The following is a 23,870-nucleotide window of genomic DNA, read 5'->3' on the forward strand; positions in this document are numbered from 1 at the left end:
GAGCATGAATAATATGACCATGAGGTAAGAGAGGTGGCATGGAACACGCCTCGATGTGGTCATGTGGCTGACAGGGATGACCACTCTGAGCAGTTGATGTAGCAGATGCTGGAAACTTAGCAGCTCTTACTCCTTCCCCTTCTGAGGGAGGACATGTAACCTGGTCACTTTCACCCCTGGACAGGAACTGCCTGGCCAGCCTCAAACCCAAAGAGTCAGGGGGCCTGGCCAGGCACCAGAGGAGGCAGTCCTGGGGCCAGACGGTCAGCTGCCAACTCCATCCAGCACCCCAACCTTTCCTCGCTGAGGCCCCTGGGCACAGAGTCAGGGCTTATAGTCACTGAGTCAGGGGAGAGCAGGACTTGCTGCTCAGGTGACCAGCGGACAGCAGGGCTTCCAGGACAGAGAAGGACAAAACCAGCCAGGAGAGACCAGAGCCCTATGAAAGTCGACACGTGGGTGCTTGGGCACTGCACTTGGGGACAGCCCCACGGAGCTGTTTCCTGCACCCAGAGCAAAGTCAGGATCTTGGAAACAGGGACTCACTGGTGTCATTGGCCAGGGAAGAAGTGGGGTGGAAGCCAGGTCCTCGTGAGGAGAGCAACTGGGGCCCCATCTTTTCATGGAGACAAATCCTTCACTGGGGAAGGAAGAAGAGAAATGGGACTTGAGTGAGAAGAATATGTTGGATGGGGGGATGTGGGTGTTTGCAGGAAAGCCTGAGAAGTCCCACCCCCGGAAGTCAAGGGACATAAGAAAGGGACGGGGGTCCCCAGAAAGGTGTGGGACAGGGGAGGAGGGGCCTGGAGGAAGGGAGCCTGAAAAAAAGTCACCCCGAAGCAGGTCTTCATGACCTCACAGAGCCGCAGCCTCGCCCCCAGGTTCCTGGAACTCTGAGTCAGTCCTGACTGGGTCTCCTAGCAACTGGATGCAGGGGCCATGGCACTCTTAACACCCCAGGGGGTGAAAAAAGTCTTCCAATTTCAGGTGAAGAGAAAACGTGGCTTTTAAAAGGAATTTTGCTCAGACTGGTCTAGCAGTGAGGGGTGTGCGAGAGGAGGCCCCGACAGAGCCTCTTCGGACGCACACCTGGCACATCACCCATTTCCGGGCACACCCGCCTCTGAGGCCTGAGACGGGGGTGTGTGCTCTGGATTGCCCGGCCTCAGGCTCACCGGCCCTTGGAGCCGGGGGCTGCCTCCAGAGCCTGAAGTGACAGGCCCTGAGGCCCAGATCCCCCTGGAGGGGCGGAGGGGAGGAGGGGATTGGGGTGTGGGCTCTGGATCTGCCTCCACTCCAGGAAGGCCCGAGGCTGCCACCTCTCACCAGGGAGCCTCAGGGCCCTGTGAGTCCTCTGGGATTGTACGCCAAAGAGTATAAGAAGCTGGGGGGCGGGGGAGGGGGGTGTGTGGGGTTTCTCTTGCTCTAGGGCAGGGAGGGACAGTTTTCCTTGGAACCAACTGATTCCTCAGAAGCAATGTGGAGGCCGAAAGGCATGATAAGAAGTGATGAGGACCCAGCCAGCTCCTTCCAGAACAGGGCTGTCTGCAGAGGGGCGCCAGGGCACTGCTGCAGACCACAGGCAAGGGGGTCTCATGCCAGCTGCGTGCTCAGGTCGGCTTCTGACCCGCAGGTACGAGCTGATGGGCAAGCGCCAGGCAAAGGCTGCCCCTGGTGGGTCCTCTGTCCCTGCCCTAGGACATGGTTTTCACTACCTTCTCTACATCTTCCAATCTGGTGTCTCATCAAACATCAGCCTGGGGAATCTGCGAGGGCTGCAGAAAAGGGCTGTGCGGGCCAGGCAGGGGAGTGGCGGTGGCGGACAAGGAGTCCATGGGGGCTGCAGCCAGGGCTCCGGGCCTCCCTCTGGCACCAAGTCAGCCATCAGTCCCCACCCCCATCCACAGTCCCCCCAGCCAGAGCCTCCGCCCACCCCAGAGGAGCTGCGCTCCAGCGTTCATGTGTCTTCACACCATACCACACCTTTTCTTACCCACTCCCTTCAAGGCACTTGTTTTTTTCTATACCTGTTGGTGATCTATAAGAACCTTTCTGGAAGGGCCAGATGAATTCTCAAGTAAAGTGGGTTCTTACCTATAGATAGGGAGAAAAGCTACCCTGATCCATCTTTACTCTCTGGTCTATAGAGTACCTGAATTTTCACCAGGCAAGATACATTCCTTCTTGCCTCACCAAGCCTCTTATCAGTCATTTACACTTTAGTATGAATTTCATTATCAGATCAATACCTCTGGGGCTGCTAGTTGAGAGTAGGCTCAGAGAGAAGTCATCTTTTGTTTTAAGGAAGTGGAAGGAAGGACCATAATTGAGGACTTGAAGCCTTCTGGAGGTTTACAAACTCAGGGACGCCGTGGCTAGCATGAAGGTGCTCAGGGGAATGAGCAGTGCTGGAAAGAAGAGTTAGAAAGAAAGTACCTACCCAGAAAGGGGAGGCAAAGCTGCCCAAAAATGAAAGCATCATTCTGGCCAGGCATACCCACATTCTTGGTCATTCTTCAGGACAGTGGGGAGGCATGGGGAGGTCCCCAGGAGTGTTTTGCCCAGTGATCCTGATTCCTCATTGTCACCTTCCACCCCTCACAGAAACCAGAAGGTCGGGAGCACCTGCGGAGGCTGCTGAATTGGGAAAAGTTTGACGAAGTGAGAGATTCCCGCAGAAGCATCCTGCTGGATATCCTCTACGAAAGCGTCATCTTTGCTGTGGGCAAAGGCTTCCCATGGGTGGAGGTAGTCGAGGTGGTCAAGTTCACAGAAGAGATGCTTAAGGAAACCACAGGTATGGGGGCATTCAGGGCAGGAGTTAGAGAGGTTTGCAGGGGGAGGGGGATGCATGAACCCTCCTTCAGCCCACAGTCTAAGAGCCCTCTAAGGAGCCGGGAGCCCCTTCCTTTTTTTCCCCTGGCATTTACCCTCTTCACGTGCACATCAACAGAGTCCTTGTCCAAGCTTTCTTGAAAGTGGAGCAAACAGAATCTTCTCACTGAGTCTTTTCGCTGGTGAAAGCCTTGGACCACTCCTAGCTGTTCACACAGCAGCCAGATGTTTGCTTCGCAGTCATTGACACTTTAGTATGAATTTCATCATCAGGTCAATCCCTCTGGGGTAGCTAGTGGAGTGCAGGCCCAGAGGGAAATCAAATCCTGTTTGAGGGAAGAAAGAGGAAGGATCATAATTCAGAATTTTTGTTTAGTTTAGTTTTGTTTTCGGTTAACATCAATCAAATGTGTCACGCCTCTGCTTACAACCCTCCATTGACTTCCCATTGCACTCCTAAAAGGATGCTAATCATTCCCAGTGTCAGGCTTTGCTCTGCTGAAGGACTGAGAGAATCTTTCACAGGCATCAGTTTGCTGGCAGGGATGGGGATAGAGCAGTCGGGTGAATGTATAGATGGAGCCTCTGTAGGTGGATTACAGAGGGAACCCCTGCCCTGTGGTGAGCTTCACGAGAAGAGGATGAGCTTATCTCTGTGTCTCCTTGGCATGAGGGGGTGTGGCCACATCTGTTGACCTTTGGGGCTGTGAGATGCAGATTCAGTCATCAAACAAGCATATGGAGCAGCTGTCTATGGCCACCATCATAGTAGCGCTCAACCAGGAATCATCAATAGGTGCTAAAACCAGTGTGTGAATGTTTAATAAGAAATGGGATATTTTCACATTTCTTAAGAACCTCACCACAACATTCTTATTGATCAACAAGGGGGGCAGAAAATACTTTGATAGCGGGGGAGCCTGGCAGACACCTCCTTAATCAAATGATCCAAGTGGACGTTTTCAGTAAGAGGACACTCTGAGAATCCAATGCCACTTGGTAGGATGAAAAAGAACACAGCGTCCTTCCATGGTGGTTCTAGAAAAGGCTCAGAACCTGATGCAATCATAAGAATAACATCAAATTAGGAGCATTGAACAGAGTCCCTCTCCTGTGAGCTTCAAAAACATTAATGTCCTGAGAGTCACGGAAAGACAGAGGAAGTGTTTGGAACTGAAAGACACTGAGGAGATGTGGCCACTAAATGTGATATGTGGCCCCAGTTTGGGTCCTTTTGCTCTTAAGGATTTTACTGGGACAACTAGGGGAACTTGAATGAGGTCTGGGGATTGGACGGCAGTGGTATGTCAAGTAGTGATATAGCTGATTCTGGTGGCTGTGGTTACGAATGTCCTCGTGTTAACAAATTGCGCATGGAAGGTTCTGGGATGATGGGGCATTATGTGAGCCACTTGAAAGAGTTTGGGGAAAATTTCTTTGCACTGTATTTTCTAGTTTTACTGCAATATGATTGACATGGAACATTGTATTTGTTTAAGTTGTACAACAAAGATTTGATATACATATGTATTGAAAATGCCATATTTTTTTCTTATTAACATGCATTTTTAAGGTCTACTATGTTAGCAACTTTCAAATACACAATACAGTATTGTTAACTAGAGTCACCATGCTATTATTACACCCCCAGCAGTTATTTATGTTATAACTGGAAGTTTATGCCTTTTGACCAGCCACACCCTCTTCCCTGACCCCTGCTCCTGCCTCTGGCAACCACCAGTCTCCTTTGTTGTTTCCATGAGTTCGGGCTTTAGATTCCACATGTAAGTAAAATCATACTTAGCATTATGTCCTCAAAGGTCATTGTGTCATCACAAATGTAAGATCGCCTTCTTTTTATGGACAAATAACATTCCTCTATGTGTGCATGTGTATAATCACATTTCCAATCATTTACTGATGGACACGTAGGTGGTTTCCACGTCTTGGCTACTGCAAATAATGATGCAATGAACATGGGGGTGCAGATACCCCTTCAGGTCAGCAATTTCATTTCCTTTGGACACATACCCAGAAGTTGGATTTCTGGATCATATCATAGTTCCACTGTTAATGTTTTGAGGAGTTTCCATCCTGCTCTTCCCAGGGGCTGAACCGATTTGCACTCCCACCAACGGTGCACAAGGGTCCCCTTTTCTCCAGGACTTGTTACCGCTAGGCTTTTTGATGGTAGCCTTTCTAACAGGTGTGAGGTGTTATCTCATTGTGGTTTTGTTTTGCATTTCCCTGATGATCAGTGATGTTGAGCCCCTTTTCATGTACCTGTTGGCCATTGGAATATCTTCTTTGGGAAAATGTATTCAGGTATTTTGTCCATTTTTTAATTGGATTATTTGAGTTTTTGCTAAGGTATTAGTTCCTTATGTATTTTGGGTATTAACCCCTTATCAGATATGTGGTATGCCAATATTTTTCCCATTCCATAGGTTCCCTTTTCATTTTGTTCATCATTTCTGTTGCTGTGCTGAAGCTTTTTAGTTTGACGGAGTCCCACTTATCTTTTTTCTTTTGTTGCTTGTGCTTTAGTTGTCACATCCAAAAAATCATTGCCAAGATCAACATCGAGGGGCTTTTCCTCTGTTTTCCTCTAGGAGCTGTATGGCTTCAGGCTGTACTATCTTTTTTAATAGACTTTGTTTTTTAGAGCAGTTTTAGGTTCACAGTAAAATAGAGCAGAAGATACAGAGATTTTCCACAGAAACCTTACCTCCACACACACAGCCTCCCCATTGTCAACCTCCCCCTCCAAAGTGGTAATTCATTGCTATCAATAAACCGACATCATAATCGTCCAAGGTCCATAGCTTGCATTAGGGTTCACTCTTGGTCTTGTACATTCTGTGGGTTTTGACAAATATATAATGACATGCATTCACCATTAGAGTAACAAAGTAGTTTCACCGCCCTAGAAGTCCCCTGTGCTCCCCTGTTCACCCCTCCCCCGACCCCATCCCCCACAACCACTGATCTTGTTACAGTCTCTGTAGTTTTGTCTTTTTCAGAATGTCATATAGTTGGTATGACACAATAGGCGGTAGCCTTTTCATATTGGTTTCTTTCTTTTAGTAATATGCACTTCACTTTCCTTCACGTCTTTTCATGGCTTGATAGCTCATTTCTTTTTAGAGATGAATATTATTCTATTGTTTGGATAAACCAGTTTGTTTGTCCCTTCACTTACAAAGGGCATCTTGGTTGCTTCCAAGTGTTAGCAATTTTGAATAATGCCCCAACAAATATCTGTGTGCAAGTTTATGTATAAATGTAAGTTTTCAACTCCTCTGGGTATTGCTGGATCATATGGTGAGAGTATGTTTAGTTTTATAAGAAATTGCCAAATTGTCTTCCAAAGTGGCTTCATTCCCACCAGCAATGAATGAGAGTTCCTGTTGCTCAACATCCTTCTCGGCATTTGGTGTTGTCAGTGTTCTGTATTTTGACCATTCTAATAGGTATATAGTGGTATCTCATTGTTTTAATTTACATCTCTCTGGTGACATATGATATGAAGCATCTTTTATATGCTTATTTGCCATTTGTGTATCTTTTTTGGTATAGTGCCTGTTAAGATCTTTGCCCATTTTTTAATCAGGTTATTTTCTTGTTTAATTTTAAGAGTTCTTTGTATATAGTAGTCCCCCCTTGTCCACAGTTTTACTTTCTGTAGATTCAGTCACCGACATTCAACTGTGGTCTGAAATGTTCAATGGAAAGTTCCAGAAATTGTGCCCCATCCTAAGTAGTATGATGCAATTGCGTGCCGTCCTGCCCTGTCCCTCTTGAGACATGAATCATCCCTTTGTCCTGAGTACCCACACTGTATATGCCCTACATTGTTTGCTTAGTGGCCATCTTGGTTATCAGATTGGCTGGGGAGGTATCGCAGTGTTTATGTTCAAGCAACACTTACTGTACCTGATGCGCAGTGTCCCTGCTGTATGCAGAGTTCACCCACCAGTCCCGTCAGCAGCACCTCAAAGTCCTTCCCTAATCTCACCACTTTTCTCTACCTCCTCCTCCACCACCGTTTCTCACCCAGCTCCATGCCTTGACTTTTAAATTGTATGGTTCTGCACCCATTCACCAAATAGTACAGTGATTTTTTTCACCCACAAATTAAATCCCAACATTCCTCTGCTTCAAGCCATTTAGTGTTTCCATCACCCATCTTATATGCACTTGGATGGGCCTCCTTTTATTTTTTGAGCTGCCCATGTGCCCTTTCACATCTCTGCTCCCAAGCCCAGTGGTCCCAGGCTGAAGGCTTGAGCAAGACACAGCATTGTTCATGGACTGGTTTCCCACCTCAGGCACCCCCAGCCCCCGCGCCCCGGGGCCTCCCTGGCATCCCTCTGGGTTCCGCTCCCCACTGCTCACAGCAAGGCGCGGGTACCAGAATTCAACTCCTGAGCTCTGCAGTGGCTCCTGGCCAGAACAAACACTGACTAGAGAGAAGAATGTCAGCCCCAAGCAGGTGGGAACTCGGGCTCTTTCAAGTTTCCATCAGAGCCAAACCCTTGAAAAACAGTGGGGGATGATGCAAACCCAACTTCAATCTGAGGAGATTAGATCGGGTGGGAGCTGCTGGCATCTCTGGTCATCGCATACCTTGCCAACAGAGCCTAGCTGGGTCACACAGGCTTCTAAAACCCTCGGGTTGGAAGAACATTGGGTGATCAGAAAATGTAATTCCCTCTCTGCAGGGAGCCCAGCCAGCCAACAAGGTTCTTCTGGCCTCTGCAGGCACCATCCGGACAACAGGGAGCTCCCTCCTTCTGAGGCAGTTCATTCCTTTGTCACCACTTTTGTTATTAGGAAGTTCTTTGTTATAGCTAGCTACATCTTCCCTTTACACCTTTTACTCAAATGCTCAAAGTCTGTCTCGTAGAAGCAGAGTGCAGGCCCTGGGGATATTTAATGAGCCGTACATAATATGATTATCATGTCTTCACATTTAGACCAGACATGTGCCTTTTATCATTCTTAATATGGTATCATTTCCATAGTCCCCTCCTCCCCACCCACTGCCCCCTTTCTTACTGCCTTTCTCTGAGAATACTTGTGTTTGTTAATATCACACTTAAAACGTGGCATCCAGATCCAAACACAACACAACCTGCAATTTGATCAGTGACGTGATCAGGGATTTTATCGCCTCCCTTGTCTTGGTGATCATGCTGCTGTTAATACAGCCTATGGATGCATTTACTTTATCAGCATCCAGGTCACATTGATCCATATTGGTCAAGCAGTCCCGTATGGGAGCCATTTTTCCCATCCTGCCCTGTGCAATCACAGTTTTGAGTATACACGCGGGACTTTACGATCATCCCCACTTATTTCATTTTGTTACTGTTGGCCCATCTTGCCTTCCTCCTGACATTTTAAAGTCTTGAGCCTGGGCCATTCAGCTTAAAGTCCTTCCTCTTAGCTTTATATCATCTCAAAATTTGTAAAACACTATTGGCACAAACATGGACCAGAAACAAGCTCTTGGCTGGAATTTTACTCCCTGAAAATAGAATCCATTGAATCACCCAAAAGGAAGATTCAAATCCTAGTTCAATCTCCTATTGGTTGTGAGGTCCAGGGCAAGTCACGTCACCTCTGAGCCTCTCATTACGCATCTGTGTAAGGGAAACACAAAGAGCACCCACTTTCTAGGATTGTTTTCATGAGGTTATGCATGAAAAGCCCACAGCATGGGCTTGGTGCCTGGTAAATGCTCAGTGAGCATTAGCTCTGGTTTTTAGGAGGGGCCCGCAGGGACAAAGATCTGGATTCCTGCCGTGCATCCTCCCTGAGCATCTACACACATGCTCACCATCCTCCCGCCTGCGACGGCTGCCTCATTCATCCTTCTCAAACCCTGTTTCCGTTGGGCCATCTGCTCTTCTTTTCTATTCAGATCTAAGCTCCTCCTCCAAATACATTTAATAGACAGCAAGGAAAGCTGACCATAGGAGGCTTGAACCACTGGAGAGAGTATCTATGCCCTCTTTATTTTTATCTCCTCTACCTGCCCCCTCAGTACTAAATAATGCATGTGGCACACAGTAGGTGTTCCATGAAGGAATGAATGGATGAGTGAATGCATGAAGGAACAAATGAATAGATTCTTGATTCTTATGGAGACAATATGTTCTGTATGCAGAGAGGGTTTAGGTTGCTTGGCTCATCCTAGGATTACTGCATTGAGGTCTGTGTATCCAGGTGATGTTAGAAGCAGCACAACAGAGTGATTATGCATGAAACTTTACAGTCAGAAAATCTGGGTTCAAATCCCACCTCCATCACTTACTACTGTGTAATCTTGAAAACATTACCTCTCTGAGCCTTCATTTCCTCATCTCTAACACGAAGGTGATAATAATTCCAACTCATAGGGCAGTTGGCAGTTTAAAATGAGATGGCATGCAAGACGTATTGCAGAGTGACAGGCACAGAGTACATGCTCAGCAAATGTTACCTCCCATGTGTCCATCACACATGAAGGCGAGGCAGGATGAATAGCAGACACTGGCGGCCCAGGACTGGATGTTCCTGCATGCTGTCCCTCAGGGGGCTTGCCGTCTGTGCCATTTCTTGTCTTCCCCTCACCCGGCAGGCAAAATTGAAAATGGGTTCAAATCATAGGCCAGTGGAATGGAGGTCCAGACACCCTCTAGCCTGGCCCCACGTGTGACCCACCTTCAGGCACACGTGTGAGGAGGCATCCCTGCCCAAGGCATCTGTTCACTGTTCTCGTTAGGAACCCCGTCATTAAGGGGCAGGAAGGGCTGGCGAAGAAGACAGGTCAGGCCTCTCCCATCTCACATCCCGCCCTGCCCTTCTCCTGCGCATTTGCCCCACCTATCACAGGTCATGGGGTGCAGGCTGCACACAGCCAGGGGTCCCTGGCTGACCAACTCACATTCAAGCTTCTGTTTTAGTTAAAAGTCCACACCGGTCTGTCACTTGTCTTGGAAGGTAGCTTCTCCAGGGATTTGTGTGTGTGTGATTAATCTGGGGCTAAGGATGGTTGAGCTCTGCTTGCACACTGGATAACAAAGTTGGCAGACAGCATTTAATGAGAGTCATGTTTGCACAACAATGAATCAGAGCTTTGCCAGGACAGCCGACAGCTCAGTTTGTCTCCCTGTCCAATCAAGCCCCAGGACCAGGAGGGAGCCGGTGGCACTTTATTCAAAAGCGTAAGCTGATTCCACGTCCTGGAAAATGGCTCACCGGGACACTCTGGTCTCAACCTCAGGCCAGAAGAATAAGTCTTTTCATCACACCCCCTCTGCCAGCCTCCCGGAAGCCCTGGAGAGATCCCATCATGAAGTCACCAGGCACATCAGAGGGGGACAGAGGCTGCCAGCTCCGTCCTGATGGGAGGAAATCACAGGAAATGGGCAGATTTTGCATACCCTGCCAAGACCAGGACTAAAGAGAGATGTTGGGACATATGGAGACTCAGGCCTTCTCCTCCACCTGGGGGAGCTGCAGAGACTTCAGGTGTGATTCCGACCTGTGACCAGCACATTGCAGCAGGGGATGGATGGTAAAAGGTGAAACAGCCTCAGCCTCTCCAGACTCCACTCAAAAGGGAGTTGAGAGCTGGGGGTTGTGAACTAGTGCAGGCACTTGCCTGGGACCCACCACTGCCACTCATCTGCGGAGCCTTCTGCACCAGCCATCACTTCAGCCACTTTGGAGCTTCTGCCCTTTGTCATCATCTATGTCTGGTGACCACTGGCCTCTCTCTGATGCTCCACATAGACATGTGGGTGAGGAAGAACGCCTTCCCTGCTGTCCTGGGAGGTGGGAGGAAGCGGGCCTTGATGACCCATCAGTGGAGGCACAGGGTGGCTGGGCACGCCTGGCGACATGTGTCACAGCACCGGTATCTGCAGTCCCACCCAAGGCCACTCCTGATTCCCCAGGAAATGCCAACCAGGCAGCCAGGGTAGGGGCGGCCACCTCGCCCAGCCCCCGCAGCCTGGGGTCAGCTGGAGGGGGTTACTCCCCTGGCTCCCCTGCAAAAGCCCTCCCTCCCAGCACACTCACAGCCATGCCCAGGGTCTATCTGCCAGTCCCCAAATACCCCACCCCACGTGGGGGAGCCTCCAGTGATTCAGGACCAGCTTGAGCAGAGAGCAAGAACACCTTAAAAGCCTGTTAGGGAAATGGTTCGTACCTGGAGCACAGTGCCTTAAGTATTTGCAGTTTTCCCACATGTTATGTCAGCTTCCACTTAGCAGCTGAAACGAGTTCGAGAACAGTGAGACAACATCAGTAGTTAACTGAGTCTTGTACCAGCATGAACCTGATGCCCCTCAGACTCACCCTGGAGGAGGGGCCTTTGGGGACACCTTCTTTGTGGATGGGTAAAGGAAGTTTATGAAAAGGCCATTGGTTGATATCTTGGGAGAGAGCTTCTTGGGACAAATGGGCAACTATCCTGTCAGAGACCCCTCCGTGAGTGTATCAGCCTGCTCAGGCTGCCATGACAAAGTGCCACAAACTGGGCGGTTTCAACAATAGAAATTGCCTCACAGTTCTGGAGGCTCAAAGTCCAAAATCAAGGTGTCAGCAGGGTTGGTTTCTTCTGAGGCCTCCATCCTTGTTTTGTAGATGGCTATCTTCATGCTCTGCACCTCCCCTGGCCTTCCCTCTGTGTGTCTGTGCCCTAATCTCCTCTTCCTATGAGGACACCAGTCATATAGGATTAGGCCCCTCTGCAGGACCTCAGTTAACCTTAATTACCTCTTTAAAGACCCTGTCTCCAAATACAGTCACATTCTGAGGGTCTTGGGGGTTAGGACTTCAACATATGAGTCGGGGGGCACCATGTGAAGTCAACCCATAGCATTGAGTTAGGTCACAGCTCACCAGGGGACGCAGCACCAGTTAGTAGGTCAGGAATCAAGATGTGTCATAGAAACCTTCCGGAAGCTTCCCTAAGGGTCCAAGCGTCCCACACATAACATGGCATTTTCACACACAGCATCATCAGTGATCCTCACTTCAAACTTGCATCATAAGCATTATTTTAAAGATGAAGGAACTAAGGCCCAGACAGTTTAAGTAACTTGCCCCAGGCCACACTTCCAGTAAGCAAAGTCGGGATTTGAACCCAGGTCTACCCGATGGCAGAGCACGAGCCCCATGGTGTGACCTTCCATGTTGACAAGAGAGATCTGTATGCCAGGCACATGAGAGCCTGAGAAGCATGGAGCCCGGGAGAGTGCCTTGTGGTGAGGGGAACAAGGCTGCTGGTGTGCAGGAAGAACTGAGAACCTGGAAGAACCTGGTGGAACACCTAGGGGCTGGGTTCCTAACTGGGTCACCTGGAGTTACTCACAGCATGGGCCTGGGATGCTGGCCCCCAGCAGGGTGGCTCCGATGTGGTGGTGGCGCAGGCCCAGCTGAGAGGGTGAACTGTGTCAGTTGGCTAATGTGTTCTGGCCTGGAGCTGCCACCAGTGTGTGGGCAGGTGGTACCAGGGCCCTTGAGACCAGACCTGTGGCCCTTTGGGGTGACACCATGCCCTACCTCTAACTCCCCATGCCTTTCCTTGCTCAGCTGGACATGCTGGGTGGTCCTGGAGATGCCCAGCATCAAAGGGAATGGGGAGCAGCTATGAAGTTACCTGTCCCTAACATGGTGGGATGAATTGGCTGGTTTCATCTCAGGGATGATGACAGAGGTTGATGTCAAGAGTCTGCTCACCAAGCTTGAGACAGCTGCAAGGCTTCGCAGGGGGACCCACAGCACCCCAGGTGTGGCTTTGAGGAACTATTGGCTTCATGGAAGTCACAATATGTTCTTAAGAGTCCAAAGGGACTCAAGAGATCACCTGATCCACCACCACCACCACACCCACATTACTTGGGAATCCTTTCCCCAGTTAAATGCTTCCTCACTCTTTCAAACAAGAATCACTCCACAGACGAATCTCTTGCTTCTAGAAAATTCTTCCTGCTGCTGAACTGAAATCTGTCTCTTTGTGCCTTCTGCCTACTGGCTCCCATTCTGCTCTCTGAACTCCCCAAATCAGCGTAATCCTGCTCCACTCAGTCAGCCATTCGTCAGCAAGCATTGCCAGAGCACTGTGCTAGAGGATGGAGAAGAGTGAACATTCAGCAGTCATGATGCACTAAGCTCCCTTCACAAGTCAGCTCATTTAATGTTCACATCAGTCTTGGGCAGTGGGGTACTATTATCCTCATCCCATGATGATGAAACTGATGTTCAGAGAGGTTAAGTAACTTGCAAATCATTACACAGTAAACAGCCAAACCAGCTTTAACCCTGAGACCTTCTGGTCTCAAAGTCTGTTCTTTCTGCCAAAGTTCTTTAGCACTGAGCACGCCAACTTCTGGGGGAATGGGACAAGGAACAGTGAGCATTGCATTTGCTAAGCAAAGTAGAGGGACCACTGTGGGCAAAGAGTAATGCTTGCACAAAAGCCCAATGGCAGTCTTTAAAATACTTGGCCCTGTGTTTATCCTTTAAGTCGCAGGAGAGTAAACAGAGAAGAATTCTTTAAAAGGACAACAAACTCTTTTCTAATCCAAGTGTTTGGGGAGAGTTTGCCTTTAATGAGGCTATTGGTTTAACATAAAAACAAAAAACCTAGTGGACAAGAAAATAGCACAGCAGTTCCTCAATAAATTAAGCATAGAATTGCCATACGAGCCAGCCATTCTGCCTCTGGGTATACAGTTTCCTCTGCCAAAAGAACTGAAAGCAGAGACTTGGACAGATACTTGCACGCCAATGTTTCATAGCAGCACTATTCACAATAACCAAGGGTAGAAGCAACTCAAGTGTCCAGCAATGGATGAATGGATAAACAAATGTGGTATGTCCGTACAATGGAGCATTATACAGCCTTATAGAGGAAGAACATCCTGGCACATGCTCCAACATGGATGACCGTTGAAGACATTCTGTTGAGTAAAAGAATCCATTCACAAAAGGACAAATACTGTAGATTTCACTTATATCAGGGAGCTAGGATAGTCAAATTCATAGAGTCAGAAGTAGAATGGTGATTGCCAGGGGCTGGGGAGAGGGCGAATGGGGAGTTAATATTTAAATTTCATTAAGTTTCAGTTTTGCAATGTGAAGAAAGTCTTGGAGGTGGCTGGTGGTGATGGTCGTACAACAATGCAAATGTACTTAATACCACTGAACTGTACACTTGACCTTGGTTAAGATGGCAAAGTTGATGTTATGTATATTTTACCACAATAAAGATAAATTTAAAATTTAAAAACCCAGTGGAAGCAGTGTAGTTCTGTATGTTTCCTATATTTTCTATTCACTCCTCAAAAATACTTCAGTAGCTGTGGTATACTTGCCTTAGTGTTGGAGAACCTAGGTTTGAGTCCTGATATTCCGTAAGTTCTCTACACCTCAGTGTCCTCATCTGTTAAATGGAAGCAATTAATCTATATCGTAGCTTGATCGTGAACAATTAAATAAATTGATAGACAATTAAAACACTTTAAAACTGTAACATAGTACACCAGTGAAGGTTGGCTATATCATTATTTACTGAGAGCTTAGCACTGGGCAGCAATCACATGTCCAGAATTTTCTGGAAAAAATCCATTGGGACAGGGAAATCTGGCCCATTCTAGCAGGCCACTGAAATTGAAACGCTCACAATAAGAGGGAGAGAACAGGATGCCCAAGAGGGGTTAAGGAGAGCTATGAACTGCTGCATGACTCAGTAAATGTCCTGACTGGAAGGGTTGTTGCCTCCCCTCCCCTCCTCAACCGCCTAACTTGGGACAGTCGGTTCCCAGACCACCTTTCCTTCAGCAGTCAGGTAAGGACCTCAGAGGAACTGGTTGATGCCAGAATAGTTCACAGCCAGTAGCCTCTTCACCATATGATCATGATGATCCCATTACTTACTGTTTACTGTGTACCAGGCATGGTGGGAAGCTCTGTACACACATGTGCCCTCATCTGCTATTATGAGGTAGGCATTTTTATCGCCCCCATTGTATAGATGAGAACACTGATGCCCAGAGAAGCAATTAACGTGTGCAAGCGATCAAGAAGCAGAAGAAATATATGGGTCCATATCTGCCTGAATTCCCAGTCTGTGCTCTAACTGGCACCCTACACTAAGCTCTAAGCATGACCCCCAACGTCAATGCCGACCTCAACCCCAGGGGCTACCCCAGGCTCACTGGTGGCCTCTGGATGACTGTGAACAGTGGCCGAGAACGGAGCATTTGGCTGGCAAAATGAAGTGCTGTTGGATCCTTGGTCCTGTGGTCACGGGGCAGCAGGAAAGGTTTATCTCTGGTCAGTCTGGTCCTCCCTGGCCAACCCCAGGCAGTGCTGATGAGGTCAGCAGCATTCCTGCTGAGCCATGTCCCCAGTGGGGGATGTCAGACCAAACCAGGCCACCCACTTTCTTCTCCGAGCAGCTCGCCAGGCAGCTCCACCACCGGACACACCTGGAAGGGGCTGTTCCCAAAGGAACTGCTTGCTTTGCAGTGGAAGGAGGAGGGCCAGCAGCCCAGATACCTTGGGGCAGGCAGGAAGGAGCTTCAGGAGGTGCAGAGCTCTCTGTCTCTCACCCCAGATTCCTGCCTGTCCCCTGGGGCCGGGGGTCAGCAGGGCAGCCACAGAGCAAACTTCCCAAAGCAGAACCATGCCCGAGTCTCCTGACCTAGCACATCTCTCCCCTGGGCAGGCAGCACCCTGGCCAGCCCCTCTGAGATACTTCCAACCTACCAAGAAGCCCCCGGTCAGAGGGCAGTGACGAAAATCAAAACCTATCCCTTCCCCATGTTGCAAGTGGTAACAGGTGCCGGACCACCAACCCCCGGGGCTGCCGCACAGGTCCTGACTTTTTCACAGTGAGCCCCAGTCAAGTCCCTTCCTTTTCCTGGGCCTCAGTTTCCCATCTATAGAATGAAAGGACTAGACTAGCTCAATAGTTTCCAAAATATGCTCTTGAGCCCCAAAATACTATTTAACTCAAATAAATTTGAGAAACATGGCATATGCTCAACCCTTTCTGGCCATTTGCTGAGCCTATTAGCATACTTGGCTGAGCTTATTAGCATATTAAGGGCTCTGTTTAATTTCTCTTGATCCAAAGGATTTTCAAGGCCTCTGGCCATGGAGCATTCATTCTATGTAATTACTACCTGTTACAGAATATCCTTTGGAAAACTGTGACAGAGAGGGTGGGGGCTCCTTCCAGTATCTACCTCCAAGGCTCTGCAAAGAGTTGTATGGCTGAAAGGGGCTTTCCCGGGCCACTCACCAGTTATGTGCCCTTGAGCAAATTCCCTGACCTGTTTGAGCCTCAGTTTCTTTCTCAGGTGAAAGCTGGTTGGGGCTTGCACCTGTCTCACCGAGCCGGGAGGGGCTGGGTGGGGCCTGAGGCGGCCCAGGGCAGGAGGAGCACAGTGGGAGCTCCCTACAGGAGAGTCCTCTGCTCCCTCAAGGAGAGCACACCCTGTCCTCTGAGCTGCCACTGTCCTGGGCACCTCAGGGTGAATGAGTTCGGCAGAGCCTGGCCATGAGCAGGAAGATGGGTGCGGAGGACGGGGCAGCATTCAGGACACAGGATGGGGTGGGCGTGTGGGCCCTGGGCTGCCGTGCGCTTCCTGCCATCCAGAGTTAGCCCTGGTAGGCGCTCAGCTATTTGGAAAGGTGAGCCAGCCGGGTTGCAGCCTGACGTGGTTCCTGCCCTGGGAGCCAAGGTGGGGGCAACGAAACTGGTTTGTCAGGGGGCACCAGCGGCACCTGGATCCTCCCCCTCACGCCCACGCCCACCCAGAAGGAACAGCCCCTTTTCACTGCTCCCAGCCCCACCAGGATGTGGTACATCTTGCTCCTGCCTGGCCCCGGACCGTACGTGAGGGGCGGTGGGAGGGTGCCCAAAGCACCTCGTCCAAGCCCAGTGCCTTTTTGCCCTGATCCTGGAGCACCTGGTGCTGTCCTCCCACGCCCGCTCTTCCCTGCTCATTGCTCTCCTCCACTCCTGTGCCTCCGTCCCTGAGCAGGTGCTGGCCTCCAGGGGTTTGGGGACCATCTTCAGGAAGTTTCCAGCAGCCAATGCAAATGAAGGCCACTCCCTGTTATTGAAGAGCCACTTGCAGGTACAGATCTGCCTGCCCTGGCAGCCAGAGCCTTCTCCCTGAGACTTAATCCTTGGCTTTCTGAGTCATCAGGACTTCTCAACCCGCGGCGAACAGAGAGGGGTCTGGAGGCCAGGAGACCATGTCTCATGGGCCAGCTTGGGGCGAGCTTCGCTGAAAACGCAACCTGGTCAAGGATCTTGGGGCTGAAAGTTAGAATTCAGCCCAGGGGCTCCTTCCCTGTTGACCCGGGACAAGGTCCCCAACTTGTGTTTCATGGCCTCTAGTCTGAGGCCACAGCTCACGCCCATAGTAAGGCCTCCGCCAGGTGGTCAGGCAGCTGGGAGCATGTGCACACACTTACCGAGGGCACCCAGCACTGCTGGGCCTGCGGAGTTCCTGGTTCAAACCTGGGCTGTGTGCATGGCTGCTGGGCTAACAGAGAATACTAGGGGCTGGCCTTGGCAGTGACCCAGCCCCAAGAGCTGCTGGCCAGGCCGGGGGAGGAATAGGACACCTTCCAGCCGTTCAGTTCCGTGGAGCCCAGAGAAGGTGTGATGATTCATCTCGCAAAGTCAATACACAGTCACTTCCCCACACAGGCCTGGACTCAAACTCTGAGGATCAGAAACCAATGCCCTCATGCTGCCCCCTGCTCTCTGGGATTCCTTATTGGCCTTCCCTGTTGTCCTCCAGGTGCCACCACCATGCCTCGGAAATACATGTGTGACTTCTCACCTCTGAGTGGCTCTGCAGCTCTGGGCTGCAGTTCTTAACTTTTCTGTGGTTTTTAATTAAATGCAAACATATGTGCATGCAGAATTCTGGACGCAGTTGCTGGAGGTCCCAGTGGGTCCTGAAACCCACCCTCGAGTGTCCTCGGATTCCATGAATTCAGGCTTCTGTGATGAAATGCATCTCTTTTGTGTGCCTTGTGCATGCTTGCCCTTTGCAAACCGAAGACCTCAAGTCCTTTGCCGCCCAGCCCAGTCTGCCAGGATTCCAGCTTTGCTTCCCAGGAGCTCTGAACCACGTGGATCCCTGCACACAGCCACACCGTACTCCACTTGCCTCTAGCCTTTATCCCTTTTGTTCCTCCACCAGGACTGCCGTTTCTGCCAAACTCATCCTGTTTCTGGGCTCCAATGTCCTCTCTGCAGGAAACCTCTGGCACCCAGGCCTGGCATCCAGGGTCAGAGCGCCTCCCCTGCCCAGAATCCCTGTGCTTCCCCTTCCTCCCCTCTGCACTTGGGTGTCCGGTGCTGCCTGCGCATGCTGCCTTTAGAGGAGTCCCCAACTCTTGTTCTGTAATTACGTAATGCACAGGAGTACCATAAAGAAAAAAGAAAAGAGAGATTATTATCATTTTTAACCACCTCGCTCCCAAAACAAAAAGGAATAGAGCAAAATGCCCACCAAATCTGAGCAGCATGAAGCTCTCATATGTGCAGGACAGGGCCCAGCAGCCACGTCCCAGGGAGCGGACCAGGGTCCTGAGGGCAGACGCCACGTGTCAAGGTCACTCAGCAGAACAGGGCGTTTGGGACCTTTGGCACCATCCTTCTCTTGTTGGTCATTTGATGGTTCATGGCCCCTGTGGGTCAACCTCTGAGTTCTTTTGGTTCAATCTGTCTCATTAGTCAAAGTTAGGTGGCAAAAAGTCCTAAACCAGCCCCCACCTTGGAATCAGCACTTCCTTTTTTGAGACGCGTCTGTATGTGGGCGTGCTCATGTGCATGCATGTTTGTGCGCATGCGTGTGTGGGTTGTTGGGCGGGAGCTCCGTGTTTTTAGAAAGCTCCCGGTGATTCAGGAACATAAGTTCCTGCAGGCGCTGGGCCCCTCCTCTCCACCAACCTGAGACACGGATTCAGGGTGAAGAGGTCCCAGGGACCCAACAACCTAGCTGGCTTATTTCCCAGGACAAAGCCAAGGCTGGGTCTCCGTGACACAGACAGGAAGCTGTAAGAATCAAATGAGCAAATGGGGAGGAAAGTGCCTCACACACTGTAGCACATGCTACAGCAGCATCTCAACCTTCTCTTGTCATTGCTTTCCTTAGGAGCCATTTTTAAAAATTGTGTGTGTGTGTTTTTCCCCCAGGTCTATTGAGGTATCACTAACAAATAACTTCTCAACTGTCAATAATTCACAAATATTTAAGGTGTTCAATGAAACATTTTGGTACACACTGTGAAATGACTACCACCACACGGCTAATTAACATACGCATGACCTCACATAGCTTTCACTTTTACTTGTAGTGAGAATATTTAAGATCTACTCTCTTAGGCAATTCGGAGTTCTCAGAACAGTGTCAGCTCTAGTCACTGTGCTATATTGGTGATCTCCAGTTCGTGTTCGCCCTGCACAACTGGAGTTTTGTCCTCCCTGAACAACAAACCTCTCCCCACTTCCGCCGCCCCCGGCCCTTGGCAACCATCATCCTCCTCTCCGCTTCCAGGAGCTCCACTTTCAGAGATTCCACATCTAAGTGCGGTCATGTAGTATTTGCCTTTCTGTATCTTATTTGAATTAGCATCAAGTCTTCCAGGTCCATCCATGTTGTTGCAAATAACAGGATTTCCTTCTTTTTTAAGGCTAAGTAACATTCTATTGGGTGTGTGTATGCAAGTAGCACATTCCTTATCCATTCATCTGTGGATATTCCCTTAGGTTGTTTCCATGTCTTGGCTAGTGCAATTAGGGCTACAGTTAGTGTGAGCATGCAGATATCTCTTCAAGAACCTGAGTGAATTACCTTCAGATATATATATTCAGAAGTGGGATTGCTGAATCATATTGAAGAGCTGTTTTAGACTTTTTTTCCTAATAGCCCATCCCTGTGAATAGCCTGTATGTCTGATTACATACTGGATGTGTACAGTATCTGCTTTATACACATAAAAAGTTCATTCTTTGTATTCAATTCAAAGGGTTAAAGATGACTAAATAAAATTTTTCAGTTAAATTAAAAAATTAAAAGCTACCAACATCTAACTTAACATTGTAACTATATTTTCTGAGTAACTTTTAATGTAATTTATTTATTACCTAAATTGTAATTGTCAAATTACATATGCAAAGGAGAAATTTACATAAATACATAATAATAGAAGTGCAATCAAATCATATCTCATTTAAAGCTGCCATTTTTCTAACAAAGCAATCGATAAAATTAATTTCTTAAAAATTTTTTCCAGTAAACTCAACTTTTAATTTTGCTTGAAACAGCAAAAGAACTAGTTTCTAGGGAGTGTGTGGCGGGATGGCCTGGGGAGGGGGAGCGTCTGTGAGAAAGTGCCACTCCTGGGGGTGGGGAGTGAGTCCTGTGCAGGGACAGGCAGCCTAGGCCCAGGCCAGGGGGCCAGGAGCGGGGGAGCGGGCAACCAAGTCAGAGGGAAGAGATGGATGAGCTGCTGTCAGACGATGACTTTCACAGTGTGAGGCGTGCTGGTGGCACTGCCCTCAGCGCTGACCTTTCCATGGGATAAGCAGTATTTGCCTAACTCTGTGACACACGTCTCCAGCGCAGCAATTGCCTGGACATCTGTCTCTCCAACCCGCTCACGGTCCACTCTTATCAGACTCCACTTTTTACACCCTCATCTCCTTCCCAAAGGATTTAAAGTGGACACAATATAAAGCACAGCTGAAGTAAGATTTTAAAACAAGAGTTAAAAGTCAAAATACAGGTAAGGAGAGGGATAATCACCTAAGGAAAAAAATGGGATACATGTAAGTTATTACATAAAACTGGCGTGGAACTTTCAGGAGCCCAAGGTAAAAGGGGAAACGCGATACACTGTGTAGCTTTCAAAAGCTAGTAAATGGCAATATAAAATACCTGGTAGGCTCTGACCCCGTGGGCCTGGGGTCAGAAGGCCTGGGTTCAGAACCTACAGTGATCAGCCATCAATGCAGCTGTGCTCCAGTCACAGTCCAGGCCCGGCCCCTCTGCGCCCACAGGCTGCCCCATCACTGAGGCTGTGACAATCCTAAGGAACAAGCTCAGAGATCACCAGGGGCAGTTCAACACCACCCACCTGCTGGCCCTCTGCGACTACTTCCACAACACCTTCCTCCGCCACTACAAACTCTACCAGTACGTCCTGGGCCAGGACCAGGAAGTCAACCTGACCGTCACCCACCTGGAGGTGTGTGCGCCGCCCCAGCCCCTCCCGCTGGCTGAGGGCAAGGACTCGGCCCTGTGGAAGCATGAGCAGCAGGTGGCCGAGCTCAGCGTGGCTGAGGTACAGAAGCGCACCAACCTGCTGCTCCTGAAGGAGGCGCTGCACCTGGAGCAGGAGCATGAACTGCAGCGAAAGTTCACCAAGGACCCCGCGCAGCAGGGCCGGGTTCTAAAGAGAGAGGTAAGGCTGTGCCCCAAGCGGGGAGGGCTGCTCCCCTGCCCTGAGCAAACACCCCATTCCTATCAAGCAAATATACAGGGTGGAGTCAGACACCCAGACAAGACCCCAAGTGTCTGTGCACATGGAGGCGGCTGAAAGGGACAGCAAGTCATTGACTGTCTACCATAGGCTTTGCATGCATGTTCCATGAAAAACATCCCTGTAAGGTATAATTCATGTCCCCATTTTAGTGACGGGACAACTGAGGCTCAGAGAATTTTATCGACTCACCCCAGGTCACCAAGCTACCGTGCGGTAGAGTTTAGATTTGGACTGAGGCCTGGCTGACTCCAAAGCCCAACTTCTTTCCACGGCATCATCGATCAGTGACATTCCACCAAAAAGCCCCCTAGGCCCTGAACCACCACAGATTCTCTGGGTGCCTGCGGCAAGGCCTGCGTGGAGATGAAGGAGGAAGGGCCGTGGGGCACAGCTCAGGGTGGGCGATGTGATGAGATGGGCAAGGGGTGGGGGCTGGTTGGTCCCGGGGGGGACCTAGAAGAGCCTGGTGTGTGAATCTAAGAAACCGGGCTGCCTTCTTGATAGGTCTCTCTGGTGACCAGCTCTTCAATGCGCGGCAACGAGCTTGGCCCCAGGGCAGCCAGCTTCTTCAGGGCCTGGAGGAGTCTAGATCTTTTCTTTAACTATACAGAGGCACTGATATCATCACTGTTACATCATCTTTGAGCACAGAGACATGTGACATGTGCCTGTGTATGTACATATATGTATATATTGTAGGGGGTGAGACTAGGTGTGGAGCTGGGAGTCACAGGGCCTGTGTGTTCCCAAAGGGTTTTGGTTTCTGAATTGTCAGCCAGAGTGTAAATGGCCCTGGAAAGTATCCTTTAAGTACATATAAAATGCTGGAAAAACCCTGCAGAACAATTAATACAGCAGAAGGAATGACACTCTTCTAAGGTTAAGTCCCAGATAAATAGCACATCAGGCTGCTACATAAACTTAGTGCACTGAGACGTCCAACTGGACCAGTAGAACCCAAGCAACAGCCTGTCTCCACCCCCTTCCAGGGACCTTGCTCTAGAATATGTGGGCAAGGCCACGGGTAGGAGGGGGTACCTGCTGCCTAGCTTCTTCCCACCTGCCCCCCACCACACACAGCTGTTTCTCCCCGCTCCCCCCAGCTTTTCTGTGGGCCATCACTTTGCTGTGGGTCCCTGCTTGGTGGATCGTGGCTAGGGCCTCCTTCACGGTGTGCCTCTGGTGATGGGCCTCAGCTGGGGACACTCAACGCCATGGAATAAACATGGTGCATCCCCTTGGAACACAACCTCCAGGATTTCATGATGCTATGATCCTGGCTTAGGTGACAGAGAGGGTCTCCTGTTTAACTGGGCCAATGGTGGGTGGCTAGTTGGGGGACATGCCCACTTTCTAAGAAACTTCCCATTCCCTCCAAAGAAGCTACTAGAACTTTGAGATGTAAGCATGAGATGAAGGCAGGAGGAAAACGAAGGGAGATGCTATCCAAATGGAGCTGGCACAGGCCAGCAAGAGGGGATATGGCACTGGCCTATGGTCCCAGAACAATGTTGGTAATAAATGACCCTCAAACAGGGTGATTGCCACAACAGGCTTGAATGGAGAAGAGAGAGCTGTAGCTATAGAAGAGGCCATGGGACAGGTGGTGTGGCTATAAGCAAAAGATGAGAGTCCTGGCCGAGCCAGAGCTGGTTGGAGGAAGAGGAGAGACTGCATTCTCCTCCTACACTCAGAGCTCCTGCCAGGACCTCTCATTGGCAGAACTCAACCAGAAGCCAAAGGTCAAGGTAGCCGGTTGACACTGCCCTCAAAGGTCAGCCTCCCAGGGCACAGACTTGGGTGGAGAAGGGTAGAGAGGCGATCTGGAGAGAAAAAGGGAAGGTCCCAGCACCCAGTAAAAGGAAAGAATTGGATGCTGTTAAGGAACCCTACCTGCAGACGGCCTTGACCTTCCCCTGAGCCCTGTTCACCAGCCCTGTTCTTTTTCTCCCAGGAGTTAGAAAATCTCATCAACGAGGCCATTCACATCCAGATTGAATGTCTGAAAGAGCTGCTGCAGTATGAAATACAGATAACTTTCGACATTTTGGACCTGAAACTTCAGAAGAAGACTTTAAATCTCAACGCCCCTGTCCCTTTCCCACTCTCAGTCACTGGCCAGCCAGGCCAAGATGAATCTCTGAAGTTCAACAAAGCAAAAAAAGGAAAGAAAGCAAAAGACAAGAAGTAGAAGACCCCTCATGTCCATCGCCTACAGACACTGACTGAGGAAGAGCCATTCCTCAATCATTATTGGCTATTGTGTGATGTGCTTGGCACCCAATAGATCAGAGATTTCTAGCCATTAAAAGACATGAAACAACACCTATCGTCTTACCTCTACTTTCTAGAAACCATCTCCTTCCACGTGAAAATCTAACCCAATACAAAGGTCGCTCTTCTCTGCTAAACACAGAGCTTTGTGCCTGATGGGCAAACAGCTCTTTTGTTGA

The 23,870-nt window shown here is 49.5% G+C and overlaps 1 protein-coding gene across 1 annotated transcript; it reads left to right on the forward strand.

Moving 5' to 3' along the window:
- The first annotated feature begins 939 nt into the window (after positions 1-939).
- CUNH8orf74 (chromosome unknown C8orf74 homolog) lies at positions 940-23,608 on the forward strand. The gene is made up of 4 exons (XM_054575923.1): positions 940-987; positions 2,605-2,797; positions 20,933-21,336; positions 23,372-23,608. Exons 1-4 carry the CDS (start codon positions 940-942, stop codon positions 23,606-23,608), a joined length of 882 nt encoding a protein of 293 aa, XP_054431898.1.
- The last annotated feature ends 262 nt before the right edge of the window (positions 23,609-23,870 follow it).

The sequence above is a fragment of the Pteronotus mesoamericanus genome, unplaced genomic scaffold, assembly GCF_021234165.1.
Source record: "Pteronotus mesoamericanus isolate MK-2021 breed Mesoamerican mustached bat unplaced genomic scaffold, CSHL_Meso_final contig_32, whole genome shotgun sequence".
NCBI lineage: Eukaryota > Metazoa > Chordata > Mammalia > Chiroptera > Mormoopidae > Pteronotus > Pteronotus mesoamericanus.

Bases quoted from the DNA above. Each gene is read 5' to 3' on its own strand.
- CUNH8orf74 (XM_054575923.1), top strand. From the start codon at position 940: ATGGCACTCTTAACACCCCAGGGGGTGAAAAAAGTCTTCCAATTTCAG. The intron at 2,798-20,932 runs GTATGGGGGCAT...CTGCGCCCACAG, and splicing joins GATGCTTAAGGAAACCACAG to GCTGCCCCATCACTGAGGCT. The intron at 21,337-23,371 runs GTAAGGCTGTGC...TTTTTCTCCCAG, and splicing joins GCCGGGTTCTAAAGAGAGAG to GAGTTAGAAAATCTCATCAA.